This window comes from Sarcophilus harrisii, chromosome 2, assembly GCF_902635505.1.
Source record: "Sarcophilus harrisii chromosome 2, mSarHar1.11, whole genome shotgun sequence".
Classification (NCBI taxonomy): domain Eukaryota; kingdom Metazoa; phylum Chordata; class Mammalia; order Dasyuromorphia; family Dasyuridae; genus Sarcophilus; species Sarcophilus harrisii.
In genome coordinates this window covers 510921191-510944139 of record NC_045427.1, presented here as the reverse complement: position 1 = coordinate 510944139, position 22949 = coordinate 510921191, and the positions used below count along the sequence as shown (strand labels likewise).

The 22949-nt window shown below is 32.0% G+C and overlaps 1 protein-coding gene across 3 annotated transcripts in view; it reads left to right on the top strand.

Annotated features, from left to right (window-relative positions):
* The window catches only part of ADAM10 (ADAM metallopeptidase domain 10), a 135307-nt gene that overhangs the window by 99553 nt on the left and 12805 nt on the right, over nt 1–22949 (top strand). For all 3 annotated transcript variants that reach the window (XM_031955276.1, XM_031955278.1, XM_031955277.1), the window contains 7 exons: nt 3326–3509; nt 12239–12402; nt 13745–13928; nt 16359–16509; nt 17205–17388; nt 20705–20813; nt 21292–21512. In XM_031955276.1, coding sequence (XP_031811136.1) covers nt 3326–3509; nt 12239–12402; nt 13745–13928; nt 16359–16509; nt 17205–17388; nt 20705–20813; nt 21292–21512 — 1197 coding nt within the window. The remainder of the gene's footprint in view (nt 1–3325; nt 3510–12238; nt 12403–13744; nt 13929–16358; nt 16510–17204; nt 17389–20704; nt 20814–21291; nt 21513–22949) is intronic.

Genomic DNA, 22949 nt, shown 5'->3' with positions numbered 1-22949 from the left:
TTTTGCATTTCTTAGACTATAAAATAATAAAAATTCCCTCCACTTTCATATGTAATATGTTCCTGGCTCTTCTATTTCAAAAATAGTAATTATGATTGATTTTGTTCTGGCTGTACATGTTTGATATCGTTTTTGGTTTGGACACCCAACACCAAATGGATCCTGTGGCAATGTCAAATGAAATATGCATATTTATTAAGAGTAGTAAAATAACAAGAATTTAAAAATAGGACTGCCCATATAATACTTAGTGAAATCTGGTATAAATTGAAAATGTCCTTGTGAATATAAATCAGAAAAGTATGTTTTGAACAGGTAGGGTTTCTTTTTTTCTTTCTTCTTTTCTTTTCTTTTCTTTTCTTTTCTTTTCTTTTCTTTTCTTTTCGCTTTTATTGCTTTATCATTGCTATGAAACATTTTGTTTCATGGAGAAAATTGTTTCTAAAAAAATGTAATCGGTATTAAATTAATTAAACCAGTGTTAAAAAGTACTCTAAATTCTGGGACAGGTATCCAAAGCAAAGGTAAAAACTGATTTTTGTAAATGGAGTTGTGAGCTAACATTGTAGAGAAGTGTGGATGAATTCAGATTATATAAATGGCTTTTAGTTATAGTTAAGTCTCCTGCTACATGTGCCTGAGTGTGTATGACTGTAGCAAATCATGTTTTAACATTCAAAGAACAGTCCTGAAGCATACAGAGCTCTTGCTGTGGTACCAAAGTAAGTCAAAACAGTTATATTGGGGTTTTCTGATTTAGGGAGTATCAAATTGCTAGAGAGGTGAATTAAATGGGCAGAGCCCACCTGACTATAAACTCCATAGTGTTAGCAATTAGTGTATTCTACTCATTAGAACTTAATACATGTTTATTGATTGATGACCAATTGAGTGAATGAATGTGAAGAGTGAAGGACATAGTCTAGTAGATGGCATTTAAAAAATCTCTGAGGCTTTTATACATACATTGATACAAATTGTCAGCAAGTTAATCCTTCCTTTTATGAAATATTATCTCAGAATAAGGTTTCCCTTTATTCCCATTAAACAGTCCTTAAAGTGACCAAGTTTTTCATGATTTTTGATTTTAAGGTTGATAAGGACAGATTTAGGCAGATTATATGATTGTGATACCTGAAAGAATTTGAGTTCTCAGCTGTGAGGATATTCTCTGCATTTGTGCAAATCACACCTTATCTGTGCTATTTCATAACATACTTCCTATCTGTGTGTGTGTGTTTTTTTTTTTTTTTTTTTTTTGTAAAGAATCTAACTTAACACTGGAGATCTTTTTCCAGTTTTAGTATTTTGTGGGTATTAAGATAAAATTTGGAAACATGTTATCTGTTGGCCAGTCAGCTTTCTTTTCCAGTTTTGTCATGAATAATGTATTTTATCTTTTAATGCGAGTTGTCTTTGGTAATATATTTCACCCTATTTATACCTACCATCAAAGAGTCTTTCTATTGACTTTTGGTCACCTATAACTTTTATTCTTCAGAAAACATTTGTTCCATGATTTCCTATATTAGAAAGTATTTCTGCACATTTCCTATTCAGCTTTGGTTTTTTCATCAATGTTTGAAAGTTTTTTATTCTATTAAGTATTCATTTTATTTTCCCTAAAAGATTATACTAAAATTTACAGGGTAAGTTGTTCTTGGTTGTAATACTTATCTTTTTACCTTTTGGAATATTGTATTCCAACTTCTTCATAGTTTGCAAATGCTTTATTGTGGATTTTTGATAAGCCCGTGAAACTGTGTTTTAGAGACTAAAATTCTCTAAACCAAAAGCAAAAACTTTTGCTTCTCCTGAATACAGAGCCCTGCAGACCACTTGCCTGCACTGACACTAGCTTTTCTGGCAACTTTTTTGCTATTATCGTCTCTGCCTAACTTATCGTGCAGCTCTAAAATTGAAAAAGTTACTTAGTATAGTTTAAGTATTCCATGAGTTAGTAGGCAACTAGCTTAGAGAATCACAATTAGCTTTGGATTTCGCATAACAATGAAATTCGAATCCTAAATATGGTAAGAGTTAGAGACTAGTTCACGACATGGTGGAATATAGGAACTAGAAAAATGTTTTCCTTCCAAGGAAGGAAAAATATAGCTCACAAGTCAGAAGCTTGTTGAACTTAGAAAGATTCTGGCCATATAATCATACTCTGAGAATATACTCTTTATTAGGAGTAGAAGTGGAGTGAAATTACAAGAATTTAGACTTCTCAAGGATTCAGGGAAGAGAACTTCGTTAGCATTCAAAAATGTTTGGGTGGCTGTGTAAGCACTGAAAATTGAGAACTATTTTCTCAAATGAATAAAACTATCTATAATTTCTTTTAATGTCTATACTATTCTTATATAAATAGGAGCCTAGATTTTGTTAGTCAATACGTTTATCCAGATTTTGATTTAGGTGGAGGAAATGTATTGCTGAAACAAAAGCCAGAATTTCTATAAACAAGACCTTCCAGCTCTTTTTGAAGGCAAGTAACTCTTGCATGGACAAATTAGATAAGCATTTTAAAACTGATTCTGTATGCTTGTTGAACAAAACCAGTGACAGGGTCTTAACTTAGTTTCAAAAGATGCTAAAGTTCAGTAGTATGGTTATTCTATCACTAATATCAAGAGTACTTTATTGGAAATGTGTTATCAACACATGGCCTGTGGGCTGTATGTAGTCTATAGTATTCTACTGTGTAGCAGGAGCCAGTTTAAAATGCAATTGAGAAATATTTAAGAAAAATGATAAAACATAGTGTGGTTTTCTAAGTTGGCATGCAGCCCAAAAGAATCCCTATATTCTGGTTTAGTAGAATAGCCTTTATTCCTGAATTTGATACCAGTGTTTTACTAAGTATATTTTTATGGGTTTCTATAACTTAAAAAAAAAAATATCTGATGGATCTGTATTTTGGTTATATCCTTCTTCATAATTAGCTAGATCAGCCTTGGATTTAAGACCGTTCTAGCTTTGGCAAGTATAGAAGCCTTTAAAAATTTGAGTTATTTCTATGTCACCATGAAGCATCAGGATTTGATGTTATGGAGAGGTCATAGGATTGTGAATTTAGAACTGGAGGAATCCTTAGTGGCCATCTATTCCAACCCTTTCGTTTTACAGGTGAGGAAATTGTCTCAGAGAGAATGATTTGCCCAGAGTCACATAGGTAGTAGTAAGTTACATGGGTGAAATTTGAACCTAGCTGCTTTGATTTAGGTCCATTGATGTTTCTCTACTGTACTACACTAAAGTCAGTTAAGAAACTTAATATAACTTCAGTTTTATTGTTTATTCAAATTATTTTTGTATTTAGATAAACACAACTGCTGATGAGAAAGACTCAACAAATCCTTTCCGCTTTCCTAATATTGGTGTGGAGAAGTTCCTGGAATTGAACTCCGAGCAGAATCACGATGACTATTGTTTGGCCTATGTCTTCACAGATCGAGATTTTGATGATGGTGTTTTAGGTCTGGCTTGGGTTGGAGCACCTTCAGGTATCTTAATTGTCTATGTTTTGATTTTTAAAATTGAATTTGAATAATGTGGATTAGGCAGTATTCATAAACATTAAGTTAAATTGGTTTTTTTGTTTCATAATCATTTCTAAAATACAGATGTTTAGGTGTGTTTCTTTCCATTTACTTAGGTAAACATTTCCTGATTTTTCCTGGTGTTATTTTCTATGCCATCCCCATGTTCCCAAATTACATAATATTTATTTTGAATATTTTGTTATTTGTGAAGAACATAGTGTTTTCTCCTCTGCCCATCTTTACCCTTTCAAATAAAATATGGCTATTTGAAGGATATCTCACTTTGTATTTCTATTTGTAGCTCAGTGCTTGGCACACAGTAGGCATTTAGTAAGTACTGCCTGGTCAGTTAATTAATTGGGGGAGGGGGAAATACACACACACACACACACACACACACACACACACACACACAAATTTATTTACTTATTTAAATGATTTAATATTTCCTCTAGAAACAAAGAAGCTTGGAACTAGAAAAGAATTTAATAATTTTAGTCTGGTGCTCTCTACATGAGTGTCTAAACCATTCTTTTTCTCTTCTCCTCCACCCCCCTCTTCCCATTAGTTAATAAGCATTTGTTCTCTGTGTAACTTCATACAGGTCTTCCCAGCTTTCTTTGAAACTACTCATTTCTTAGCTATCATAAAAAGTATTGGAAGTGAATATATATACCTAGCAATATATTTGCTGAATTTGAAGAAGCTAGCTATGGGTTGAGATTGGATAGGAAGGAGCCTTCTTTATTGCCTACTGTAAATCCTCTTAGTTTGGCAAGATAAATCTAGTCAAGGTCAGTAGAAATGTATTGAGGAATCTGAGAAGACAATGAAAGCTGAAATTTGAAACTGAAAGTCAAAAATTGAAATTCTGAAACTGGACAAGATTTGAGTTATAAGTAGGGCAAGGGCAAGAGCATTCTGCCATTTGACCTTAAAAGGATCTTTTAAATCTCTTAAATAAAATTCAAGTTTTTATCTGTGCTGTAACAAAGCTATGGCCATTGTTTATCTGAACTTTTTAACTCTTTTAGCACTGGGCATAATGCTTTGCGTGTAATGAACAACTCAGAAATATTTGTTGAATAAATAACTGTACAATTTTCTAGAGATCCTGTCATATCTTAATGGGTGATTTCTTTGGTTATCAGGTTTTCTGTCTCTGAGATGCTAGTAACACTTTCCAACTTAATAGCTCTTTTTTTAAGTGACTCATTAATGAAAGTTAATAAATAGATAGAATTTATGGGGAATACTGCTAGCTAATTCTTTGTTGATTTTGAATTATTGTAAATTTTTAGCTCGTTTGGGGGAAAATATTTCAAAAGCTTTCAACCTGTGGATTTTAGAGTTTTTACTTTGAATTTGTATATTAAGGTTGGGAGGAAATGGGCATGGGTGTTGTGTGCTTGGTAACTCATCTAGACAGGTATCCTGGGGGAGGAACTTTTTAATCAATTAGGTCTTTAGTATAATGCACTAGAATTTTATCAAGAGAAGAGCCATAATCTGTGAATTAATTATAGATGCATTGTGAGAACAATCAAGTATAACCTTATTGATAACACATTAAAAAAGAATTTATGAAAACCAAGATATTTTGAGTTATTGTTTATTCTTTTTTCTTAAGACTGAATATTCTTTTTTTAAAAATTTTAAATAGCTTTTTATTTGCAAGTTATATGTATGGGTAATTTTACAGCATTGACAGTTACCAAACCTTTTGTTCCAAATTTTCCCCTCCTTCCATCCACCTCCTCCCCTAGATGGCAGGATGACCAGTAGATGTTAAATATATTAAAGTATAAATTAGATATACTATAAGTATACTTAATCAAACCGTTATTTTGCTGTACACAAAGAATCAGACTCTGAAATATTGTACAATTAGCTTGTGAAGGAAATAAAAAATGCAGACAGGCAAAAATATAGGGATTGGGAATTCAATGTAATGGTTCTTGGTCATCTCCCAGAGTTCTTTCACTGGGCGTAGCTGGTTCAGTTCATTACTGCTCCATTGGAACTGATTTGGTTCATCTCATTGCTGAAGATGGCCAGGTCCATCAGAATTGATCATCATATACTATTGTTGTTGAAGTACATAATGATCTCCTGGCCCTGCTCATTTCACTCAGCATCAGTTCGTGTCTCTCCAGGCCTTTCTGAAATCATCCTGCTGGTCATTTCTTATCGAACAATAATATTCCATAATATTCATATATCACAATTTATTCAGCCATTCTCCAATTGATGGGCATCTACTCAAAGACTGAATATTCTTTAATGTTCCTTGATATCCTAAGATAGAGGATAACACTTACTGGTTGAGAAGAGAAGTTTTTTCTTTTTTTTCTTTTCAAATTGATTCATCAGTTGTGAATATTTATCATTGCCTTGTGGCAGAAGGCCTTACATTACTCAATTAAACTAGTTGATGTCCTTTGTAGGGGTACTCAAAATAGATAGGCCATAGTGGAGAGTTCTGACTAAAGATCTCCACTGGAGAAGGAAATGGCAACCATTGCAGTATCTTTGGTATTAAGTCCCATGGAAAGTATTAAAATTAGGTGAAAGATATGTCACTGGAAGATGTTCCTCTCAGGTTGGATCATGTCCAATGTACTACAGGGGAAGAGCAGAAGACAACTCCAGTACTAATGAAGTGGCTGGACCAAAGCCAAAAGGAAGTTCAGCTGTGAATGTGTCTAGTGATGAAAGGAAAGTCCACTACTGTAAAGATCAGTATTGCATAGAAACAGGAGTATAAAATCTTGGAACCGAAGTAAGCTATATGTGGTCAAACAGGAGGTGGAAAGATGACACCTTGAATATTCATAAACTTAATGAGAATGGATGAATTTAATTCAAATGATCATTACATAGACTATTATGGGCAAAAATCCTTTAGAAGAAATGGAATTGTAGTTATCCCCAATGAAAGAGTGAAAAAAGGTGTGTTAGGGTGTAGTTTCAAAAATGACAGAATATCTTTTTGACTATAAGGCAAATTGTTCAGCATCACAGTAATACTAGGAAACATAATTTTCGTAAGAGCAATGCAAAGAGATAAAAGAATACAATAGAATAGGTAAGATGAGAATAGGTAAGATAAATTTTCTTAAAAGAGCAATGCAAAGAGATAAAAGAAAACAATAGAATAGGTAAGATGAGATGTCTTCAAGAAAATTACAAATATCAGGAGAACATTTCATAAGAAAAGGTGGCAAGAATATATGGAAGAACTGTATGAGAAAGATCTTAACATCACCTGTAATCACAATGGCGTGGTAACTGATCTAGAGCCTGGAGAATGAACTTTAGTATAAAAACCTTAGGGGGAAGCATTGGTAACAGTAAGATTTGTGGAGGTGACAGAAGAAAATCTACTAAAAGATGACACTGTTAAAGTGCTCCATTCAGTATTCCAATAGATTTGAAAACTTTAGTGGCCACTGGATTGGAAAAAATCAGTTTATGTCTAAAGTTCTAAAGAAAGGTTAATGCCAGAGAATATTCAGTTCAGCAAACAGTTGTATTCATTTCACATGCCAGCAAAAGTTTGTTTAAAATTCTATTAGCTAGAACAGAGTGAACTGAGAATTGTAATATTCTCTCTAAAATGTAATGTTCTCTGTTGAGGTTTTCTTGGGGTCTCTGGGCTCGGCTTTTGTTTCAGTTCAATAATCATCACGTGAGTAGCCAGGGGTTAAAGTCCAAATCCTTTGTTGTCTCCTTCAAAGTCTTGTCTTCTTTCCTGGGGCCCAGTTAGCTTTCTTTGAGGCCTGTCTCTCTCTTTGGTCCTATGGGCTTGAGTTCCTGCCTCCTCTGCTTCTCTGAATCTCTCCAAATGTCTCTGAATCCAAAGGTTTGTGTTTCAACCTCCAGCCACCACAAAGGTGGAAGATGGAATGAATCTGTCTGTCTCTGAGAACTTCTAGTGCGCCTGTCTTTTTTGGCCTCGAGAGCTTCTCCCTTATATGCTGTACACTGAGTACAAACCAATTGTTAATCACTAGGAAACCATTATTTGTTGTAGGATTAAGTCAGTGCTAAAGTAGATTTAACCATTGTCTCCTCAATTCCACTTAGTTTCTTGTTTCAAGTACTGGCCTATAACATCTCCTTGTAGGATTAAATCAATCATACCTGAACCATGCTAAATTAGATAACTGTTGCCTCTATCAATTCATTGACACTGACTTAGTACCTTGTAAGAATCCTTTGTTTCAAGTCCAAGGTTCTGGCCCATAACAGAGAATGACCAGAAGAACAGACTTGTTTTCCATGAGGCAGGAACCAGAGACCAAATTGCCAACATTCATTGGATTATGGAGAATGTAAAGGAGTTCTAGAAAAACATCTACTTCTACTTTGTTGACTGCACTAAAGCTTTTGACAGTATGGATCACAACAAAATGTGCAAGTTCTCAAACAAGTGGGAGTAGCAGATCATTTTACTTATCTTTTTAGGAACCTGTGAGTGGGTCAAAAACCAGCAATTAGAACCAAACATGGAATAATTGATTGATGTTTAGCTTATATGTTGAGTATATTATGTGAATGTTTAATTAGGATGGCTGCAATGTTGCCATAATGTCCAAGATAAATGATCAAAAGTTTGGAATTTAGGTTGCCACGAGAAATTCAACAGCCTTCAGATACGCAGATAATACCATTCTGATGGCAAAAAAAATGAGCAAGCACTAAGAAGCCTCTTAATAAGAATGAAAGAACAAAAGTGTAAAAGCTGGCCTCAAGTTTAACAGCAAAAACACTAAGATCTTGATAAGTGCTCTCACCATTTTCTGATAAATAGAGGTAGGAGAAATAGAAGCATAGTCATATTTTATATTCTTGGACTTAAAGAAGTGCAGATGGTGACTAAAGCCATGAAATTAAAAGATAGTTGCTCCTTGAAAGGAAAGTATGGACTGTATACTAAAAAGCAGAAACATCACCTTGCTGACAAAGATCGATCTGTATAGTCAGAACTATATTTTTTCCAGTAGCAACATCCACACATGGGAGTTGGACTATAAGAAAAGCTGTGTGCTACAGAACTGATGCTTTTGAATTGTGGTACAGAAGATTTTTGAGAGTCCCCTGAACAGCAAAGAGATCAAATCACTCAGTTCTAAAAGAAGTTAATTTAGAGTAATCATTGGAAGGTCAGATGCTGCCGCTGAGGCTTAAATACTTTGGCTACATAAGAAGATAAGGACTCTTTGGAAAAGACCCTGATATAGGCAAAGATTGAGGCAAAAGGAAAAGAGGATGGTAGGGGATGAGGTGGATACAGAGTAACATGGAAGGAAGGAACATGAGAGAGAGTGGAGTATAGAAAGGCCTGGTGTTCTGATGCCCATGGAATTGTGAAGAATTGGATATGACTGAACAACAACATTTCAGTTTACTTTTTTGCTAATATATATGTAACCCCTTTCTTGCCATAGTTTTGTAGTTGGAAATTTGACAGATAACATATTTCTGATCTAGCTAGTACTATAGATTTAACTGCTATTCTTTGAATTCTGAGATTTTCCCCCATAAAGGACTATTTCAATTAGTCTTAATTCAACAAGCATTTACTGAACACCTAACATAAACATAATAACCAATCATCCCACTTTTCCTGTTAAAATGCCTTTTCTATAAAATTCTCATAACCATTCTCTTGCTTTTCATTATCTGACCTAAAATCTTTAATAGATTGAATTCATATACTAGTATTCTTGCACTGTCTGTTCCAACCATATCTGAATATTGTTAATTGTTCCACAATTATAGCCTGCACTGTTTATCTCTGTATATTAAGACAGGCATTCATTCCTGCCTGAAATACAGCTTTCTCATCCCTCCCTGTTAAAATTATTAATAGGTGACACTTTTATGGAGTATTTCTTGACCACTTCTACCTCTGCTTCATACCAACAATCTTCCCATGCTCCATCTCTTCAGATTTTCTTAGAGAGCATTTTTCTAGGTTTTTCCTTTTCCCTCATTGCATGTAACTCTGTTAAGTTTTTTTTTTTTAAAGATTATAAGATTTTTGAACTTATCTTTTTTTTTTTGGTAAATGCTAGTACTCTATGTAGTGGACACTTAATAAATATGACTTGAAAATAGAATTTAATTAACTCAATTTGTCATTTAATCAATTAAGTGAATTAGTTTAATTCATTTGAATTTGTATCTGATTTGGTAAGATGAATTTGCTAAGAAGTTCATTAATTTGTAACCATGAAGTTTATGGTTCTGAGAAACTAGCCTAATCCTAACTACTTTACTAGTTTAACTTTTTTACATTATTTACAGTTCTTTATTAAAATAACAGAATTGATTCTAGGAAACAGCCATATAATATATTCTTAGATAAGTATATATAAGTATATATCTTTACAGATATATTTTAAAAATCCTAATGTGTAAATTATTTCCTGCTTTCAATTTTTATTTGGTATTATAGAAAAGATATAATGAAATATTAAAACTCAAAGAAGTACATAACCTAACCACCTAATCTCACCTTTTCTATTCTGAATTCTGGTTTCATTGATTTCAAAAGTTGGAGTAATATACCTGTGAATAGCAATGTTCCTATGTGTGTTTGCATTAAATAAACAGAGGATGCTTTGAAGCTATAATAAATTACATATAGTAGATGTCCAACAAATGAATTGGCGTTAAACCTTTTACCCATATATATTCCATAGTTTTATATCTGAAGATGGGATGAAATCTTAATTTTATACAATGAATAATTATTGAGCTTGAGTTATGAATATTTATTATTGGATTATGATTCATCTGGATATCATTTATGTGTAAATAATATTTGTACTTTTATGTAGTAAATTAAAAATGAATTACTAAAATTGTTTTTGTTTACCAATTTATAGAGTTTTTGCCCTTTTTTTGAAAAAAGAACTTTTTTTGAAGGACATAATACATTTTTATTTATGTAGTGGTAATTAAAACTGACAGATTATAATAAAGAACTTAAATAGTATAGTTGTCATAAATTCTTTATTTCAGAATAATATTCTCAAAACTTAATTATTGCTTTGCCGGAAATTTGAAAAAATACTTTTAAATAAATAGAAAAAGTATACATTTTAAAACCTGAATGGAACATGCCTTTTTTTTTTTTTTTTTTTTGACAGCCATATATTTACTATTTTGTCTTTAACTGAAAAAAATTGCAGTTTGGAGTCTTCTATGCTTAATTCAAGTTTTGACAGTTCTGCATCGGACCATTTTGCATTTGACAAATCTTCACTCAGGCAGGATATTTATTCATTTATTATTTGCTTAAAGCACTTAACATTTTACCTTAAAGTATTATTGTGAATACAAATATACCTTTTATAAGTTCCAATATTACCATTATGGTCCTCCTGTGGAAAAAATAATCTGGCAAAGAATACTAAATAGGTTTTCTGAGTTATTTTTGCTTATAAATATTTTGAAGAGATGTATATGATTGGTTTGGCCTGGTAGTCATATATAATACCCCTATTTTTGAAACATAAACTCCACTACTTGAGCTACTGTTGCTAGAATTATAGGAGAGGATGGAAACCTACATGTTCAGTTTATACATTTAGTTTTATTTCTTGAAAGCAAGTGACCACTTTGTCTTGTAGATCTATCTATTCAAGCATTTTAAAATTTTTATTTCACAATTGTTTCTTTGTACATAGTTTATGGAAATAGAAGAAAGTTTTACATTGTAATATCCTTTTCTTTTTATAGTTCTATCAAAGGTTTTTCAGGTTTCTTAGAGAATAAGAATTTTTTTATTGGCACCATGAAGTCATGGTCTGTTAGTGCATATAGAATATTATTTCCAATGGATCAGTTAGTCGTTTTAAAAGATGGAACTTAATACATTTCTTTAGAAACTATATACAAATACTTTTCAAGCATTTATGTGGATTTAAAGTATTTTAAAAACTATAGTAAGTTTTTAAAAGAGGAAAGGAATTTTAGAATATGTAATATACAAAGTGTTCTTTTATAAATGTGGGTGGACTTGATTGATCATTCAGTTTCTTCTTAACTTTTGTTTAATTTAAGTTTTTTTAAATTTTGTTTTCTTAAGTGTCAGTATAAATGCCTTTGTTGACAGTTTATTTAAATTAACTTGATAGTGTATCTTAATGAATTTCTCAATCTGCTCATGCCTTTTTAGTTTTCATTGAATTCAAGCTGTAAATTTGCCTTTACAAAACCATAAACATAAAAAGGAGCATATAAATCATAGCTTTGAATAAATGTGAACAATTCAACAGTAGAATTAAAAGGAGAGGAGAGAAAAAAAGACAAAAATGAAACCAAGAAAGGGAATTGAGATTTGAAGAAATATAGCAGTTCTATAGCAGAATACACAATATAGTGTGTATACTAGTAAAAATAAAAATTACTATTTTTGAGCAAGCTGATTGTACTAAAAAACTTTTCTTTATATGCACTTAATCTTAGAAGTTTTTAAAATTAAACTAAAACTTAACATGAGAAGAGATTTACTATACCTGACATAAAAAAAGGGTCATTTGACACATTAAGGAACCAGTAAAATTTCAGACTCAAAAAATGTAGTTGGTGCAATTTAATGTAATTTTTTTACAGTGACTTTTTTGGAGTAGGGCAAAGATATTAATCTTTAATTACCTTTTCTTCATCTTTAGGAAGCTCTGGAGGAATATGTGAAAAAAGTAAGCTGTATTCAGATGGTAAAAAGAAATCCTTAAATACTGGCATCATCACTGTCCAGAATTATGGTTCTCATGTGCCACCAAAAGTTTCTCACATCACTTTTGCTCATGAGGTTGGACACAACTTTGGTTCTCCTGTGAGTACCACCTTATCAGTTTTTTTCTTTAAGAATTTACATGGCCTGTTATTAAACTTCATGCTAGCAAAGTGATAATATGTTCTTTAAAAAAAAATAAATTTGTACAAAACTCAAGTGACAGGATGTTAAAGGGTATAATATTGTAATGAAAATTTACAGGTAGAGTGGATCTTTGTCTAGTTCAATTCCTTTATTTTATAAATGGGGAATTAATCAAGCCCAAAGAATGAAATCAGGGGGAGGCATGACTAGACCATAGTTAACCAGAAAAAGATTGAAGGAAATGGGAAGGGTAATATACTGCAAGGCCAATATGAGTTAGTGCAGTGTGACATTCAAAAACAGTAGATATAAGAAATATATTTCTGGAATTTTTTTCATAAGATATATCAAATTCACATATTTGTACAATTGTCAAAATGCCATTTACTGACATCTAGATTTTAAAGGGTGGCAAAGTATTTAGCATCATTGTCTCGTTACTACAGGCATTTATAATCCCTATTTTACAGATGAGAACATTGATCCTCAGATTAGGTAAATTGCTTCTGGTCCCACAGCTATTAAGTTTCAGAGGCAGCATTTGAATCCAGGTCTTCTTGGCTCCAAGACTTTCATTATATCTCCTATGTCATGCTACCTTTCATAAGAACAAATCAGTAAGCATTATGTATCTTATATTGTCATTTAAAGAATGAATTTTAAAGACATACTTGTTTTTTGTTTAGTAAAATAAATTCCCAAATGGTGCTCCTTGAATTACTTGCAAATTTGTCAGTTGTAAAAATATTGAATTCTAAAGCTGGAAAAAAAAAGACCTTTAAGTATTTTTATCATCAATCAGATATAGGAAAATTTCCATCCCTCAGATCTGGCCATGGATAGACTTATTTTTCCCTGACATTATTGTGGCCCTATAATTTTTGTTGCTTCTGTTTGTAAGTAGATTCTTGAAAGATGAAAATATGTGAACAGTGGTTCATTGGCTTATTTAGTTTTAGAGTTTTGCAATGAGAAGGGAGAATAGTTCTTGAACTTTAACATAATTTAAAGAACTTGAGAAAATTTGCTTCTTTCCCTCCTTCCTCTTTCCTTTTTCTCTTGTTTATTTTCTTTCCCCTTACCTTTTGCCATCTCCTTCCCCCATTTTTCTTCTTCCTCCCCTTTTCATTTTCCTATTCAAACCATTGTAGGAAAAATGTTATCTTTTCTATATCTTAAACTCCTCTAACATAGGCAGTTCCATGTTTATTCCAGTGAAAAAATCAACTGATTAGGGAAAAGTATTTAACTTTTTTTAACTCCTTCATGTTTGTAACGTAGATGTCTTATTTTATAGCATGATTCTGGAACCGAATGTACTCCAGGAGAATCTAAGAATTTAGGACAGAAAGAAAATGGCAATTATATCATGTATGCAAGAGCTACATCTGGAGACAAACTTAACAACAATAAATTTTCACTCTGTAGTATTCGAAACATAAGCCAAGTTCTTGAAAAAAAGAGAAATAACTGTTTTGTTGGTAAGTATGTGCTATTTTGAGATAAAAGGATGGTGGTGGTTTTCAATTTCATATTTCATTGCTGTGAGGAACTATAGTATTGATGCATTTAATGACCTCAGTTCTCTTAGGGCATTGTCTGAAACATTAAAGTTAATATTATCTCTAGTATATTGTACTTTTATCTGTTTTGATAAATATTTTCCAATTTCATTTTAATGTGGTTGATGCTGCGCTTGCTTATGTTGTAGGCTGCTTTTGGCATAAGCCACACATGTTGGACACCTGGTCTAAAGCACTTAGAAATTAAATCACTGATCCAAATGTACATAGCTAGTATATGTTAGGTCTGGGACTTGAACTCGGGTTTTCCTGTCTCCAAAGCCATTGCTGTATGTACTGCAACATGCTTCATCTTAGTGACCTAGGAAGAAGATATAAATTCTATGAGGAATTTGATCCAATAATCAGGCACTCCCTGCCTTCAAGGAGTCTATGAAGAAACAACATATACATGGGAAGTAGCAATCAGAGAAAGGAGTAATAATCTGGGAGTCACAGGAATCATGAATTGATACTTAATGCTACCCACAGATACTGCCTTTTCAGAACTTTTGATTATTGTATCCAGAGCAAGAGGTTAAAAGTATAGTGAGTAAGGGCTAGGCATCAAGGACTGAACTGGAAAGTCTTTTCATAACAGCAGAGCTGGGAGCTTATTCTACAATCAACACATCCCAAAGTAGCTGTCATGCAGTCATAAAATTAAGCCAAAACTATTCCTGAAAGGGAAAGGAGATAGGGAAAGATAGACTACTGAATGCAGAATGTCAGAGATAGCAAGAAGAAATAAGAATATTGTCATAAATGAGCAATACAAAAAAAGAGGAAAACATTTGAAAGATAAGAGATCTCTTCAAGAAAATTAGAGATATTAGGGTAACTGTTGAGGTCCCCCATACATTCAGGTATGGAGTGCAGTCTGATTCTTCCTGTACCAACCCACCAAAATGAAGTTGCAGAAGTAACTACCAAATGTTGGAGTATGGGATGGTACCCAAAAAGTATATTGGGATTACAGGCTGATGTCCTGAGTCATCACAAAAGAATTTATAGGTTTAAATATCCTTTAAATCATGGGGCAGAGATTTTATTACTCTGCTAAAAGCAGGCTAAATCTATAAGGGTTTTAGTGAGGGAAAGGGGTTTTAGCAACTAACAAGATTAAGTTCCCTGCTGGAACTCACTATTAGCCAGGAGGAAGATGCCATTAAAGTGTGGCTGGTGGATGATTATGGGGCTAATCCTGAAAGAAGTTTAGGATCCTAAAAGGTGATAGCTGTTGTAGAAAAAGATACTAAGAGTTTACCTGGCGTTAAATTCATAGAGAAGTTTAGTTAGGATCTACTGTGTGAACAGATATTTTATTGTGGAAATATAAGGAGGTGGAGAAATGGGGCGACATCCTAATCTGTTTTTCTGATTGTGTATAGTAAAGGTGAGGTTTGGAACTTGAATCAAAAGTTCACTTGAACATCAGGCCTACTTAAGAACAAAAAGCTGAGAATCCTATCAGCTTTTCCTTGCCGGCTTGGAGTATTATAATTCTATCAGTGCTTCAGGCTTTAAAGTGTTATGTAGCTGCTCAGGACCTCATCCAGAACCTTTCCTACAAAATGGGCTTGCTAAAAAAAAAAAATGGTAGGGACTTGAAATTAAGAAGAGGTGGCAAAAAATACATGGAAGAATTGTACAAGAAAGATCTTAACATCACCAGTAAATACAAACAGTATAGTTGCTGATATGGATAAGAACCAGACATCCTGGAGAATGAAGTCCATGGAATTTTGAAGAGTTGGACAAGACTGAAGGATAACGAAATCACTTAGAGTAGACTTCGTTTTGTAATGTTTGAATCTTGAGCTTCTAAGAAAACTGGAAAAATGTATGTTCTGGTTAAGACTTTGTAACAGATGACAAAATTTAGAACTGTTTTAAAGATTCTGTGAATATAATTTTATGTTTACAGTGAAAGTGATTTTTGGCAGAGGCATAAATAAACTGGAGAGAGCTAGAACTAGTTCTTCATAGAGAACTAAACTTATCATTTTAGAAATTAGGAAACTAATAGGATCTAGAGAAATTTTGATCAAAATTTGCTTAAGGTTATATGACTATAATTAGTCATATAATATAGTCAAATTAGACATAATTAGTCATGACTAATTAGAATACAAATCCAGCTTCTTATACTACTAGTTCAGTGTTCTAAGTTTCTGTTGCTCATCGTATATTTTTAAACTTCCTCTTTTTTTAAATTTTATTTAAAAAAAATTTTTTTTAAAACTTCCTCTTAAAAAATTCCTTACTTTTTCAATTTTAAATAAAACAAATATGGGCTTTTTTTTTTTATTGTTGTTATTCTTAATGAGAATTATTTCTTTTTCTCAGAATCTGGCCAACCTATTTGTGGCAATGGAATGGTAGAACAAGGAGAACAGTGTGATTGTGGTTATAGTGATCAATGTAAAGATGAATGCTGCTATGATGCAAACCAACCAGAGGAAAAAAAATGCAAATTAAAACCAGGAAAACAGTGCAGGTATATACCCCAAATTGTAGTTTTAAATATATATTTATATAAAGCTAATTATGATAGTAATTTAAAACTAAAATTGGTCAATTTAATTTTAAAATTGTTATTTCCATTTTTTATGTAGGGAATGGCAAAGAATAACTTTACTCGTATTGGTGGGGTAGATTTTGTAGATTTCTTTGGGAAAAACAGTTGATGGGATTCTTTATTGCTAGATGGTTTCTCTTTTCTCCCTATTAAAAAGTCTTGTTTTTCTTTAAGTGATAGACATCTATGCTTACTTCTGTGTGCATCTTTTTCTATATTTAAACCATAATTAGTCTGTTAATCACATTACTTCAATAATAAGTTATTGGCAATACACTGGTTTTGTTTGTAGATGTGGCACTTTGATATTTTTTAAAATGTGTATTTAATGTATATTTAAATGTGATCATAGAATGAGAATTGAAGAAGATTTCAGAGATTATCTGGTAGAATCATCCTAATTACAGATAAGAAAACTAAGGCCCGCATAAGTCAAGTGCCTTACTTTAACTTAGACATGTATTAAGTAGTAGGAGAAACAATTTATATCTTCTTATGTCTCTAAATAATAGTATTCTTTCCTCTTCCTTCCATTGACTCACTAATTACTTGAAGTAGACAATAGGTAATGAAATGGATTATATTTTTCATTATTTAAAAAAATGTTTCCCCAGCCCAAGTCAAGGTCCCTGTTGTACTGCACAGTGTAATTTCAAGTCAAAGTCTGAGAAGTGTCGAGATGATTCTGATTGTGCAAAAGAAGGCATATGTAATGGTGTTAAAGCTCTCTGCCCAGCATCTGATCCTAAACCAAATTTCACAGATTGTAATAGACACACACAAGTTTGCATCAATGGGGTAAGTTTTACCTTTGATTCATATAATTTGAGTTAGATATCTCAAATTTTGCTTTGAGAAGTAAATGCTTTTTAGTCTCTACAAATTTATAATATCTCCCATTTGACACGTTTCCCAAGTTAAAGGGAATAATTTTGAGTTCTTTAATTCTTTACTCTGTATGCCTTCCTCAACTATTGAAAAGTCAAGCAATGTTATATCAGTTATACTTGTGAAATTATTTCAAAACATATTTCTGTACTAACCATGTTGCTAAAAAGAGGGAAATAAACAGTCTATACTTGGAGTCCATCAATTCTCTCTTTGGAGGTAGATAGCATCTTTTATCATGAATCCTTTGGAACTTAGATTATTTATAATTGATTAGAAAATCAAAAAGTCTTCCATAATTGATTAACATCATAGTAATGCCATCATTGTGTTATCTTGTTGTTCTGGTTCTGCTCACTTTACTTCATTTCAGTTCATGAAAGTCTTCTCAGGTTTTCCTAAAGCCATCTCCCTTCTCTTTTCTTACAGCACAATAATATTCCTTTATAATCATACTACAACTTGTTCACCCATTCCTTAGTTGACAAACATCAGGAGGAAAATATTTTATTTGTTTATAACAGAACATGCTTCTACATTATCTCTTAGGTTTAGAAATCTTAATGCTTTTCTGGCAAGCTTTCAATTTTTATATGTGTAAGGTTAATTTTCTGAACAGTTTAAACAAAATTAAGAAACATAGGCAACCCCATACAGTTTTCTAAATCTGTATTCACTCACTTTATCTGAGTATAGGAAAGTGTCTGTTTCATTATCTGTTCACTGAATCGAGATCTTTAAAATAAAGAATTCTCCTGGCTTTGTTTATTCTTTTCTTTAGTGTGGTCATTATGATTATTGTGCTCTTTGTTCTGCTTATTTTGTTCCTCCTTCTATGTTTTCTTGAATTTGTTTTTTAGCATTTGTCATAATGCAATAAAATACCTTTTGTATTTAACAATTTGTTTGACTATTTCTTAATTACTTTCCAGTTCTTTGCTACCCATAAAAAATACTGTGAAGAATTTTATGTTATGTATGTGGCCTTTCTATTTTTGACTTTGAAACTTATGCTCAGGATAGAAGTGGTGAATCAAAAGTGACTGTTTTCCATAATTCTAAATTGTTTGCTAAAATGTCTGGATCAGTTCATAGCTTCACTAGCATTTTAGGAGTATACCTGTCTTCCTACATTCCTTTCAACATCGATTATTTCCATCTTTTTATCATCTCTGCCACTTCACTTTAGAATTGTTTTAATTTACATTTTCCTTTTTTGAATAAATAAATTAATGATAATAGCAATACTTAAGCACTATATCTTGTGACTAACACTTTGGTGTTTTGGATATGATTCACACTCTTTTTATGCATGGTTGTTTTCTAATGAAATTGGTGATATTTTTTGACCATTTAATCTATTGGAGAATTTCTTTTTGGTCAATTCCATATATAAATATTATATTAATGTAGATTTATGTGTGTATACATATCTTAGATACCTTGTGTCTTAGATGTTTGATGAAGTCATGTTAAATTTCTTCCTGAAAGGCTTCTTATTTTAATATAATTTCTGTTGTTTATTTTCTCTTTCATGACTTTTGTTTGATTATTTGTCATGTGGCCTTTTCTATTTAGAGTACATGGCTCATCAGAAAGAGTAGCCTTTGAAGCTCTTTATAACTTGCCCCAAAACTTTTTCTGGCCTCATTGGATGTTATTTCCTCTTTACAATATATAATCAAATTTGATCTTTTCTCAACTCTATATATCCTGTATGAATTTTGCCTTGAATCCCCTCCCTCTATTTCTATATTATACTTCTTCTTTACCCTAATAATAATTTAAGCTTTTAAAATTGTTACTATTTGACCCCCAACTATTTCCCAATGTCCAAAACCTGTATTTTCTTGGTTCCTCACATACAATATTCCATCTCTTGGCTCCATCCACCTTTGCACAGGTTATTTGCCATGCCAGGAATGGCATGCTTCCTCATATCTACTTTATAGTAAGAATACTTTTTTTCTTTCAAGGCAAAGCTCAGGAATCACCTTTACATGAATCATGTCCTGATCCTATTCTCTCCTACCTCCTAAACTGTTGGTGTCTCCCTTGCAAATTACCTTGTATTTAACTACTGTGTATTTATGTGCATTTATTCTGGTTACATATATATATATATATAATTAACACACACACACACACACACACAGTCTTACCCAATGTAAGCTGCTTGAGAATGATTGTTTCATTCTTTGTATTTTCCTTTTTTGTACTTTCTTCTCTTAATTATTTCCTCTTTATCCTGATTACAGCTTGTTTGTATATGTTTGCTTCTTGCCTCCACCATTAAATTGTGAGCTCCTTGAGGGTAGTAAGATGTTTTTTGCCTCTTTTTGTATCCCTAGTACCTAGTATACAGTTGGCACTTGATAAATATTTATTGACTGGCTGTATGTTTCCCCAGTACCTAGTATAGTGCCTGGCACATAATAAGCACCTAATAAATGCTTATGGATTGATGATGATACACAATTTAGATACTGGTCTAATTTCTCCCAAATTGCTTTGTAGTTTTGCCAGTAATTTAAAAACAAAATTTAATTAGGAATTCCTTCTACTAGTTTGTGTTTTTGAATTTAATAAGCATTATGTTGTTGTGTTTGATTGCTTTTAGAGATTTTAAATTTCTAAAAGTTTTGTCCATAATACATACATTCTTTCAGATCTTAGATCACTTCAGTGGAAAAGCTGAAAGGACCTAAACTATAGATTTGAAAGCTTCATGTCACTTAAGCATTGCTTGACTGAGGCTTACTGCTACAAAGTTGGCTCAGTGATAAATATTTTTGGCCATAGCAACTCATTAATTATCAATTAAAGCATGGAAGAGTTATAAGCTGCATCAGTGAGTGGATGAATATCTGCATTGATAAATATTTTGAAGTACAGTTTATAAAATTAACTTTTTATTTATTTCTTTTTGTTGAAACACTAAAAAATTCCCATTGTAATGCCTGCACAGTTTTCTCATTTCTGTTTTCATATTATTTTAAGTTGGTCTCTTAGTCTGCTTTTAATGGGGTTCTCTTATCCTTTCCAGAAGTATCTTTTTGACTCAGATCTAGCCTTTATTTGTAATGGGCTTTGTAAAAGACTTCTTGAAACAAAAATTTTACGTCCTCTTTTTCATAATAATTGTATTGCTATAACTTTTTATTTCTCTCATTATTAGCAGTAAATGCAGACCCTAAGAACATTTTTTCATTTTTCTCTACAATAGCAATGTGCTGGATCTATCTGTGAAAAACATGGCTTGGAGGAATGCACATGTGCGAGTTCTGATGGCAAGGATGATAAAGAATTATGCCATGTTTGCTGCATGAATAAAAGTAAGACTTACATTTTGTAATTTATTATGATCATTCTCCCTAAATTGCAACTTCATGAACTTTGGGTAGTATTTTACTGGAGAAAAGGTATAGTTTGAAAATTAATCCATTTCAACAAAATTAACTGTGTTATAATAAGATCTCTAAAATATTTTAAAATCACATCTTTTGCTTTTAAAATGTCATTATTTTCAATCATTTTCATGAGTCTTTTAAATTGATGGTATCTGTCCATCAAATACTTTTTTTTTGACTTATTTGTTCATATGCACATATTTGTATTTCCATTAAAAATGAATGGAACAAAAACTTTTCAGACTTATGATCCCCTAGTATTTTTGTACCTTTTTATTGATATATGTAGTTTTGAATTAGCATCATAAAAATGCATTTTTTAAGCATTCAAAAAATGCTGCAAATGAATTGAATTTTTAAAAATTAATATGATTTTTAGATTATCTTCCTTCCTCTTTCCCAGTGGATCCATCATCTTGTGCAAGTACAGGGTCTCTCCGATGGGATAAGCACTTTAATGGTCGAACCATCACTTTGCAACCTGGATCCCCTTGTAATGATTTTAGAGGCTATTGCGATGTATTTATGCGGTGCAGATTGGTAGATGCTGATGGCCCTCTAGCCAGACTGAAAAAAGCAATTTTTAGTCCAGAGCTATATGAAAACATTGCTGAATGGATTGTGGTAAGTATATCTTTGAGTGTTTTTATAAAACAATTACAAAAAACTTGGATAATTTTAAATGTACCTTACAATAACTCCATGATCTTAAATTTTTTGCAGTTGATAACTATTGTTATGAGGAAATAACATTTTGATTCTTAATACTGGTTTCACTATGAACAATTTTCTGATGTAAATTTGTATTTCACTCAAGTTGAGTGTGATTTGTATATCTATCATTTCTTTAAAATTTTCATTATTGTGAACTTGATAGACAGTTACAGGCAGAACATTTCCATATACAATGAACAGAAAAATGGGATTGTCTATTATACCATGAATAAATTCTTTATGATTTTTAAAAAACATTAAAATTAGCATTGTAGTACTTACTAACACTTATCTGTCAAGTTCTGTTTATCTTCTGTCTTTGGAATTTAAAATTTGTTTCATCAGCATTGCTTCCGTTCTTTTTTCCATCCCTTCCTGTATGTCCTTTCCTTTATTCAAGAATAATTAATCATAATTGTAAGTTTTTTCTTTGAATATTTTTACTAGATTTTTTTTTTAATGTTGAAGCTAAACTAACTGAATTTCTGTGTTTTGTTTTTTTTTAACCTGGTAATTCAGATAGTTCATAGTTATCCGTAACACTATCATTTAGCAAACATTTCTTCATCTTGTCCACAAATAAAGCATGAAAGGATGTTTTGCTAAAGTCTGAACAAACTGTGTCTCCAGTATTCTTGTGACCTTCCAGATTTAGTATCTTGGTTTAAAAAGAAAATGAGGTTAGTTTTTCATGGCACATTTTGAATAAAGTCATATTGATTCTTTGTGATATGATCATTATTTACTTTTCTCAATGTTTACTAACTATTTTTTTAATAATACGTTTTACAATTTTGAAAGGAATTACAGAATTGAAAAGAATTTGAAAGGAATTAAGCTCACTGGCGTATATTTTGTAAACTTCTCTAAACCTTTTAAAATCATAACAAGAATTGCCCTCTGCAATTAAAAGATACTGCTTATTTTCTCCATAGTCTTTCACAGCTAATTAGTTCTGGTTTAGCACTTATTTCTATAAGTTATTTTAATACTTTGGGCTATACTTCATCTGTTTATGATTACTTGAACTTAACAAAGGCAGTTAGCTATCTTGAACTACCATCCTTTCTCCTCCTCCCCCCTAATCTTATCTTGGTTTTTGATTCCTTGGTTGATATATTTTTTTGTCTTTACTCATTTTTTTTCAGCTGAGAATTCAAGCAAAATAAGATTTGAGCAGCTCTGCCTTCTTTTTATCACCTGTGATCATTTTTCCATCTGTCTTGATAAGTGATTCTATATCTACTTTGAGCTTTTGACTTATTTCTAGTTCTAAATGGCAACAAAATAAACGCCTCTTATTGTTCTTCACTTTGCAACCATAGATCATTTGCAGCATTAACATAT